Genomic DNA, 9,391 nt, shown 5'->3' on the forward strand with positions numbered 1-9,391 from the left:
CAGGAATGCATCGTGTCTTAACACCTGGGGTCTGTTGTTCAACTTGTCGTTATTTTAACGATTGATTAAATTTAACGAGTCATTAAATCTTTTAACCAGTCGTTACATAACGAGTTGTTATTTTCTGTTGTTCAACAAAATTTAACGTGTCGATTAAATAATCAATGAATTAAAATGTAATCAACTGATTAATCAATGCGTTAAAATTTAATCAACTGATTAATCAAGTGATTAAATAAAACCTACCCATCATGCATTGTTCTGGAGCATCCTGTCTGTAAATCAATGGCTGAATCTACTGAACCAAACCCAAGCAAACTAAAAAGACTGAAAAAGACCAACTTCACTGTGGCAGAGGAAGACCTGATCCAACAACTAGTCGAGAAACACTCCAGTATAATCAATGGAAAACTTACAAATACAGTGACCAACCAATTGAAAAAAAAGGTATGGGATGATATAGCCATCAGAGTCAATTCTCTTGGAGTTGCCATCCGTACAGCCACAGAAGTTAGGAACAAGTGGAGGAATACCACAAGAGTGGCCAAGGCTGTGTACACAACTCACAGGAGTGAGTTGTTCAAAACTGGGGGAGGACCAGCTCCAAAACAACCAAGCTCAGCAGTCGAGAAAGTTATCCATCTTATGAAGGACACCACCAGCTTCAGGGGGATTCAGGGTGGACTTGAAACTGAATCATTCCAGACAAGTAAGTAAATATTTTTTAACACTTTGAAATAAATCCCCCAATGTGTTTTCCCCTTAATTAGAACTTCTCAAGGCTCTACCCTTCTTATTGAACTTTGTAAACAGTAACTTGATCAGTTTCACTTAACATGTTTTTATTTATCATATAAAAACAAACATTTTTGGCAAAATTTTGTTTTGAAGGTTCTTTTTATTGTTTTTGTTAATTTTCAATGAAATTGACACAAATATTTGTATCCTTTTTAATACCGGGATACATAGTTTCCATTATTAAATTTTGGTAAAAGTTTCGTCTGCTCCGCCGTCACAACAAGTAGGGGAATTCCCAACTGATATCACGTGACTGATAACAATTAAGAGATAACTGTATTGTATTTGAAGCTTTAAGGACGTCCATCGGTAGTTTTACTGTCGCAAATTTAGTTTACCTGGCGACGCGGAGCGGAGACAGGTAAACGGGTATTTGCGACAGTAAAACTACCGATGGACGTCCGCAAAGCTTCAAATACAATACAGTTATCTCTATTCTAATGCAAAACAAGTTCATTATTAAATTTCAATCATTATTTCAGTGTAAAATCTTCATTAAAGAAAATTCCGCGAAAAAATGTCATCTTCTTTGGTTCCTACACTAGGTGACGTCATAGTTATGCTTCCGGCGTCAAACATAAACACCGGGCGTTTTATGGCTTCTGTGCCGCTTCAAAATGTAATAAAATTTGATAAAAAGGAGATTTTTAGGCGCAACAAGTGAGTTTTTTTGTTTATTATTGTAGAAATAGCATGTCAATACATTCCGAAATTCAAAATGTCGGCTTCCCTAGTTACAGACAAGGAGATAGAGAATTTTACGCTTGCTGTCATCCAATCAGAACAATTGTTACAAAATAATTGCATTAGAATTTATTTTAACCAATATTTTCTATCATTAAATGATTGCCATCGTGTTTTTTGTTGGTTTGAAGGTTTTCCACTTGATATACTATTGAAAGATTGCATTTGCTTAAACTGATAACAGTTTTAAAGTATTATTTTCAACATTAATTCACAAGTGGCTGCAGGTGCCCGCCAAGTCGTCTTTAAACTGGTATCTGTTGATGGATTAAAGGGAACCGCAATAGCTAATTTCGACCGAAAACCAGTCATGATTTATAATATTAAAACAGATACGGACTGGTTGTCATAAATCCGAAATAAAGTTGATAAATTTGCTGTTGCAGACTGAACCTAGACAGGAACACATATTAGTTTATAGCTGAGACCCTTGATAATCTGAAAAGGGTTGAAATAGGGTCTTATTTAGTCTTGTGCAATATTTTTTATCTTGCAATTTAAAGTAATTGTATCTGAATTTAATTGAATGATGATGATATATATATATAGTATGCCTTTTCAATTGCCCCCCTTTTAGAATTAATACACAGTATCAACGAATAATTTTGTTCTCGTTTATTACAGATCAACCCTCTATCAATGCCACTTTACCGGAAGAAGATGCCAGCCAGGATTTGTATGAATCTGCTGCATCTCTGATAAGGGACAGTCCACCCCCCTCCAGTCCACCAAGTCCGTCTCTGCTTTCAGGATATGACCCCATCCTGACACAAACAGTCGTACCACATATTCAAGAACAAACAGATAGGACAGATAAGCAGAAGTAAGTTGTAAATGTAAAAAAAGAAGATGTGGTATAATTGCCAATGAGACAGCTCCCCACAAGAGACCAGAAATTAACAACTGAAGGTCACCGTAAGCCACCTTCAACAAAAACGATTTTTAGTTCATAAGTAGAATGAATATTTTCCCGAAATTTTAGATTTAAAAAAAATAAATCTACCGTACAATGGGGATGTATACAAGAACTCTTTAAAAATGTGTTGTTGAAACAGGTTCCGCTAGATTATTTGGTCAATATTTCAAGTTTTCTTTTTTTACCTTTTCATATATTTCTGACAGTTTCCCCCACCTATTCACATATTTCAAGCCGGAAAACGTGACATATTCTGACTGGCTATTTCATGGAACTATGACGTTGAATCGATCAATAAAAAGAGATGTAAAATTAATCGATCTTTTACAGAATTCATTATGTTTTTATTATTTGTAGGACAGTGAGAACACCTTTGAAAAAGGTAACAGTGCAGGATATTCACGACATGCAGTATCGTGCACTGCAAGGTAAACTAGAAATCCAAGAGAAGCAGAAAGTGCATATGGACTTGGAGAGGAACAAACTGGAACTACAAATTGAGCTGTTGCAGAAGTTAGTGGGTGGCAATTCTGAACCAGTAACACTCTCTCAGGCACTTGCCTCTATGTATTAAATTCATTGTTATATTGTTGATTTGTATTTCAGAAATTACTATGAGGCCAACACATTCATTTAATTTTGTGTGCACACTCCTATGTAAAAGAAAATAGACCAGTAATTACAATTTAGACACACATATTGCACCTCCATCATTCAAAAAATAATAAGTGATACACAGATCAAAAAAATTAAATGACCTTACTTTGCTATACAGTCCTTGCACTGTCGGCCATGGCTTGTGCCTTTTATGGGCATTTAAATAAATTTTTTTTTCCATATGGTAATTGATATAATCAATTGGCAATCATACCAAATATTCTTATTCTTGTACTGACAAACAGTTTCCTGGCTACTGGGTTTTTTATTTCATAGGCGACTAACTGCTCACCATTTACTATAGATCACTATACCAGTATTGAAGTCGTGAAAATGCACACTTCCTCTCTCAACACATTGCCAAACTGATCATACAAAGATTTGTTACTATTTTCAAATTTCCTCATTTTTTTAATGAAAGACAATTTATGAAAATATGAAAAAATAAAAACATGCAATTTATTAGGCAAAAAAAGTGGTAGCAAAATGATCCCGTATGCCTTTTCCGTCCTGTGGACCATTATATGGTGGCATCTGAGGTTGATTGTCAATCAATTGTTCTTCTGCAACTTCAGGTTCATTCCTCATGATGGCAATATTGTGCAGAATACCACAAGCAATGATAATTCGGCAAGCTTTATCAGGTTTCATTCGGATCTGGAATACAATTAAAAAACATTTATTTTAAAGTGTGACAGAAATACTATTTGTTTGTAGCATGAATTAACCTTGCTCATGAATAAGTCTGAGATTAAGTAAATCTATTACAAAAACGTTAACACTATAATTTAATTAAACAAGAGTGCACACACTGAAATGTCTCGCCTTCTTTACTAATCATTGATACTATCTTGATAGACCTAAATATAAAGCTTTTATTACAACTGTCACATAAACTCAACATAAACCAAGAAAATGAAACATTGATCAATGAACCATGAAAATGAAACATTGATCAATGAACCATGAAAATGAAACATTGATCAATGAACCATGCAAGGCAGACATATACAGCTAACAATTCTTCAATACAACAAATATAGTTGACTTATTCCTTATAAAAAAAGAAAAACAGACCAAAACACAAACACTTTTATAAACTTAGCAATGGACCGTGAAAATGAGGTCAAGGTCAAATAAAACCTGCTTAACGGACATATATATCATAAAATATTTCCATACACCAAATAAAGTTGATCTAATGCATAAAGTATTAGAAAAATAAACCAAAACTAAAAAACTTAACTTTGACCACTGAACCATGAAAATGAGGTCAAGGTCAGATGACACCTGTCAGGTAGACATGAACACCTTACAGCCCTTCCATACACCGAATATACTAGACCTATTGCTTAAAGTATCAGAAATATGGACTTGACTACCAAAACTTAACCTTGTTCACTAATCCATGAAATGAGGTCGAGGTCAAGTGAAAACTGTCTGACAGGCATGAGGACCTTGCAAGGTAGGCACATACCAAATATAGTTGTCCAATTACTTATAATAAGAGAGAATTTAACATTACAAAAAGTCTTAACTTTTTTTTCAAGTAGTCACTGAACCATAAAAATGAGGTCAAGGACATTGGACATGTGACTGACGGAAAGTTCGTAACACGAGGCATCTATATACAAAGTATGAAGCATCCAGGTCTTCTACCTTCTAAAATATAAAGCTTTTAAGAAGTGAGCTAACACCGCCGCCGCCGCCGGATCACTATCCTTATGTCGAGCTTTCTGCAACAAAAGTTGCAGGCTCGACAAAAAGGGACCAAATCAAACATAAAGCTGAACAAACAGTCCAACAACTGATGATGTACTGTTACATTCACCATTTAATAAAGTTATAGTAATGACTTTGAGCAGTTACCCAAACATGACTACATAATTTGGTTGGTTGTTGGTTGCTTAACGTCCAGTGGCAAAATTTCATGCATATTCAGGCCGAGAACAAGTTCACAATAAATGCAATAGGTAGATCTTGTCATAATAGAGGCCATTTGGGATGATGGTCGGAGAAATTTGGACTGCCACTGGAAAATGAGGGTATATTGGATAGGGACAGAAATTGTGCCTTGCAACAGGCCACTTACGGGCCCTCAATGAGTCGTTGCAAGGGTTCTTAACGTGCACAAAGCGTGGCACTCTCTTTACTCGAGACATCGGATTCAACGTCCACATTCTGACCGGACGTGACTGCTTACTTATACATCCCGCACAGCCAAACGGACGCCCCACTTCGGCAAGCATTTTACTGCCGGTCGGAAGAAGACTACGTGACCATATTTCTATTCCCCATTCACCCTTGGGGTACATTAAGTTACCGAACTAACATCACCAATTTTCCAACTGAATCCCTGTTATCAGTATAATTTTCGGGTTTTGATCTGTGTGCAGATGAATTGTCGATCATTGTGTTCTTGTCCTGGCTTGATATTTAACTTGTTTCTGATGTCAGCTTTATAAGCCCTTTAATATACAACTGATTTTTCAATTTTTCCGGGTTTTATTACGTGATAAAAATACGGAGATTTGGTGTGATTGTTAATTTTATAACTAAAATGTATGTATCCTGCAAAGTTAAAATGAAGTCGATGTAAGCAATTATAGGCAACCATACTGTGGTCAGCAAAAAAAAACCAAAAACGTATAGTAGCTACATGTATATAGAAAAGATAGAGAAGGGGACCATTAATACCTTAACCGAAATTTAGAGAAATCGAAAAATGAACTAATGAAAGATTTAGTAGCCAGCAGTCTCACAAGAAAAAAAAATGACTTTTAAAATATAAGGGCATACATGGCAAACATCATGTCAAATATTCATGTTACTATACTGTGATTATTTGTAAAGAATTAATTGTACCTCTGATCCTAGAATGTGAAAGCGCTTCTTCCATATTCCAAATGTCCTTTCTATTGTCGACCTTGTTGAGCAATGTCTTCTGTTAAACCTTGCTTGACCTCTTCCAGCAGCTGGTTGTCTGTATGGTGTCAGCAAAAACTGTCTGCAGGGATAGCCACTGTCTCCTAACAATACACCTTGTCCAATTCCTTGATATACATTCTCAAGATGTTGTCCTATGGCTGAGGTTCTGAAAACGTGAGAATCATGTGCTGATCCTGGCCACCTAGCACTGATGTTGGTGAATCTACCTTTAAACAAAAATATGATAGTTACAAAAGTTAAAAAAGTAGTTCCATAATTCATTTGTCAAGGCAAAGCAAATCAGTGATTGTGATTAAGTATGGTGACCCAAGCTGTTTATTTCTGTGTCATTTAATCTGTTGTGGAGATTTGTCCCATTGAAGCAATCATTACCACATCTTCTTTTATGTGCATACATATAGTTTGTCCATTATAGTTCTAGTCATTAAAATGTTAGCTGAATTTGCAATGTGATGAAAGCAAAATATGTATAGTTTTATAAACAATCAGTCAGATAAATACTTATTTTTTGTTCAGTTGTCACGTTTTTCAGTTTTGTATGGTTTTTTTTCAAGAACGTGTTGTTGTTGCTTGTTTTGTTTTGTTTTTGTTTTTTTTGGGGGGGGGGGGTCTTCTCACTGAAACATTTAGAGGTAGATCTAGAATTTCTTCAAACTACAAGGGGACACTATTTGTTGACGATTCAAAGTTTATAACTTATAAGCCTGATTGTGACAAATTCTACCTAAAGCAGATAAGGGTTGGCAAAATCTATATAACTATTTTGATCAATAAATTTATGTTCATTAACTCTTAGCAGTTCACTCGATCCAGCATATTTAAAAGTGAAACAGTAAAAACAGAAAAGTGAAACGGTAAAATTAGAGACATGTCTCTGGTAAAAAAACAATGAGTCTACGGATCCAATAGAAAGTATGACAAGATTGAGTTGTCTTTCTTTTTCCATCGATTTTCAAATAAGCTGAAAACCAGTTCAACAGAAAACCAGCCATGTGTATGGTCAAGGACGATTGAAGATGTCAAGAAAAAGGACGCACACAAAGCATGTTGTAAATATAAAATAGGTATAATACAGTGTTTTAAATTACCTTCATGGTCACAAATGGCTTGTACGTTTATGCTGTGGAACCCCTTTCGGTTAACAAATGCTGGTTCATCAATGCTAGGCCCAGTAATCCGTATGTGAGTCCCATCAATGCATCCAACCACGTTTGGAAAACCAGCCTTTTCATAAAACCCAGCCCTTATTACGTTCTTCCTCTGATTATCTGGCCACGATATGAAATCATCTTTCATGGCAACTAATGAATCCGTCACACGGTTAATCACCCGAGAAACAGTTGATTTGTCAAATCCCATTGTGTCCCCAACTACTTGCAAGTGTGATCCACTTCCATAAAACCTCAAGGCAATCATAATCTGTTGTTCCACTGAAAGGGCTGTCTCCTTGTTTGTCCCACGCTCAAGATCCCCTCTCATTAAATCTGACAGGTATGCAATAGTCTCCCTGCCAAATCTATATCTCTGCCTTAGCTCCTCATCAGAAAATTCCCTTTCTAGAGGGTCAAAACCGCGAAAATGTCGCTCTCTTCTTACAACAGGTGGTTGAAACAAAACATTGACAGCCATCTTAGTTTGAGGTTAATCAACTGATTAAAATTTAATCAGCCTCAATGAGGTCGATTAAATATAACGACACTTTGACATTTTTAAACGACTCACTAAATTTAACGACAAGTTGAACAACATGATAATGGACTGATTAAATTTAACGCAGTGATTAGTAAAATTTAACGACTCGTTTAATTTAACGACAAGTTGAACAACAGACCCCTGGTCTTACTCACCTGGAACGCATCGTGTCTTAACACCTGGTCTTACTAACCAGGAATGCATCGTGTCTTAACACATGGTCTTACTCACCAGGAATGCATCGTATCTTAACACATGGTCTTACTCACCAGGAATGCATCGAGTCTAAACACCTGGTCTTACTCATCAGGAATGCATCGTGTCTTAACACCTGGTCTTACTCACCAGGAATGCATCGTGTCTTAACACCTTGTCTTACTCACCAGGAATGCATCGTGTCTTAACACCTTGTCTTACTCACCAGGAATGCATCGTGTCTTTACACATGGTCTTACTCACCAGGAATGCATCGTGTCTTAACACATGGTCTTACTCACCAGGAATGTATCGTGTCTTAACACTTGGTCTTACTCACCAGGAATGCATCGAGTCTCAACACTTGGTCTTACTCATCAGGAATGCATCGTGTCTTAACACATGGTCTTACTCACCAGGAATGCATCGTGTCTTAACACATGGTCTTACTCACCAGGAATGCATCGTGTCTTAACACATGGTCTTACTCACCAGTAATGCATCGTGTCTAAACACCTGGTCTTACTCACCAGGAATGCATCGTGTCTTAACACATGGTCTTACTCACCAGTAATGCATCGTGTCTAAACACCTGGTCTTACTCACCAGGAATGCATCGTGTCTTAACACATGGTCTTACTCGCCAGGAATGCATCGTGTCTAAACACATGGTCTTACTCACCTGTAATGCATCGTGTCTAAACACATGGTCTTACTCACCAGGAATGCATCGTGTCTTAACACATGGTCTTACTCACTAGGAATGCATCGTGTCTAAACACCTGGTCTTACTCACCAGGAATGCATCGTGTCTTAACACATGGTCTAACTCACCTGTAATGCATCGTGTCTAAACACATGGTCTTACTCACCAGGAATGCATCGTGTCTTAACACATGGTCTTACTCACCAGGAATGCATCGTGTCTAAACACCTGGTCTTACTCACCTGGAACGCATTGTGTGAACACCTGGTCTTACTCACCACGAATGCATCATGTCTTAACACCTGGTCTTACTCACCAGGAATGCATCATGTCTTAACACTAGGAATGTATCGTGTCTTAACACCTGGTCTTACTCACCAGGAATGTATCGTGTCTTAACACTTGGTCTTACTCACCAGGAATGCATCGTGTCTTAACACTTGGTCTTACTCACTAGGAATGCATCGCATCTTAACACCTGGTCTAACTCACCAGGAATGCATCGTCTTAACACATGGTCTTACTCACCTTGAACGCATTGTGTGAACACCTGGTCTTACTCACCAGGAATGCATCATGTCTTAACACTTGGTCTTACTCACCAGGAATGCATCATGTCTTAACACCAGGAATGCATCGTCTTAACACATGGTCTTACTCACCTTGAACGCATTGTGTGAACACATGGTCTTACTCACCAGGAATGTATCGTCTTAACACCTGGTCTTACTCAC

General features: G+C 37.1%; 2 protein-coding genes across 2 annotated transcripts; one reads left to right on the forward strand and one right to left on the reverse strand.

Annotated features, from left to right (window-relative positions):
- The first annotated feature begins 285 nt into the window (after positions 1-285).
- On the forward strand, positions 286-717 carry LOC134726165 (myb/SANT-like DNA-binding domain-containing protein 4). Its single transcript, XM_063590567.1, has one exon. The coding sequence runs from the start codon at positions 286-288 to the stop codon at positions 715-717; it is 432 nt and encodes a 143-aa protein (XP_063446637.1).
- A 2,859-nt stretch (positions 718-3,576) lies between these two features.
- On the reverse strand, positions 3,577-7,740 carry LOC134726838 (putative nuclease HARBI1). The gene is made up of 3 exons (XM_063591243.1): positions 7,153-7,740; positions 5,981-6,270; positions 3,577-3,772 (listed from the first exon to the last, which is right to left on the reverse strand). Exons 1-3 carry the CDS (start codon positions 7,691-7,693, stop codon positions 3,578-3,580), a joined length of 1,026 nt encoding a protein of 341 aa, XP_063447313.1. The 5' UTR covers positions 7,694-7,740; the 3' UTR covers position 3,577.
- Positions 7,741-9,391: the final 1,651 nt, after the last annotated feature.

The sequence above is a fragment of the Mytilus trossulus genome, chromosome 7, assembly GCF_036588685.1.
Source record: "Mytilus trossulus isolate FHL-02 chromosome 7, PNRI_Mtr1.1.1.hap1, whole genome shotgun sequence".
NCBI lineage: Eukaryota > Metazoa > Mollusca > Bivalvia > Mytilida > Mytilidae > Mytilus > Mytilus trossulus.

Coding starts and splice junctions, on each gene's coding strand:
- LOC134726165 (XM_063590567.1), top strand. CDS start 286: ATGGCTGAATCTACTGAACCAAACCCAAGCAAACTAAAAAGACTGAAA.
- LOC134726838 (XM_063591243.1), bottom strand. CDS start 7,693: ATGGCTGTCAATGTTTTGTTTCAACCACCTGTTGTAAGAAGAGAGCGA. Junction 6,271..7,152: donor AGCCATTTGTGACCATGAAG/GTAATTTAAAAC, acceptor TTTTGTTTAAAG/GTAGATTCACCAACATCAGT. Junction 3,773..5,980: donor TTCACATTCTAGGATCAGAG/GTACAATTAATT, acceptor ATTGTATTCCAG/ATCCGAATGAAACCTGATAA.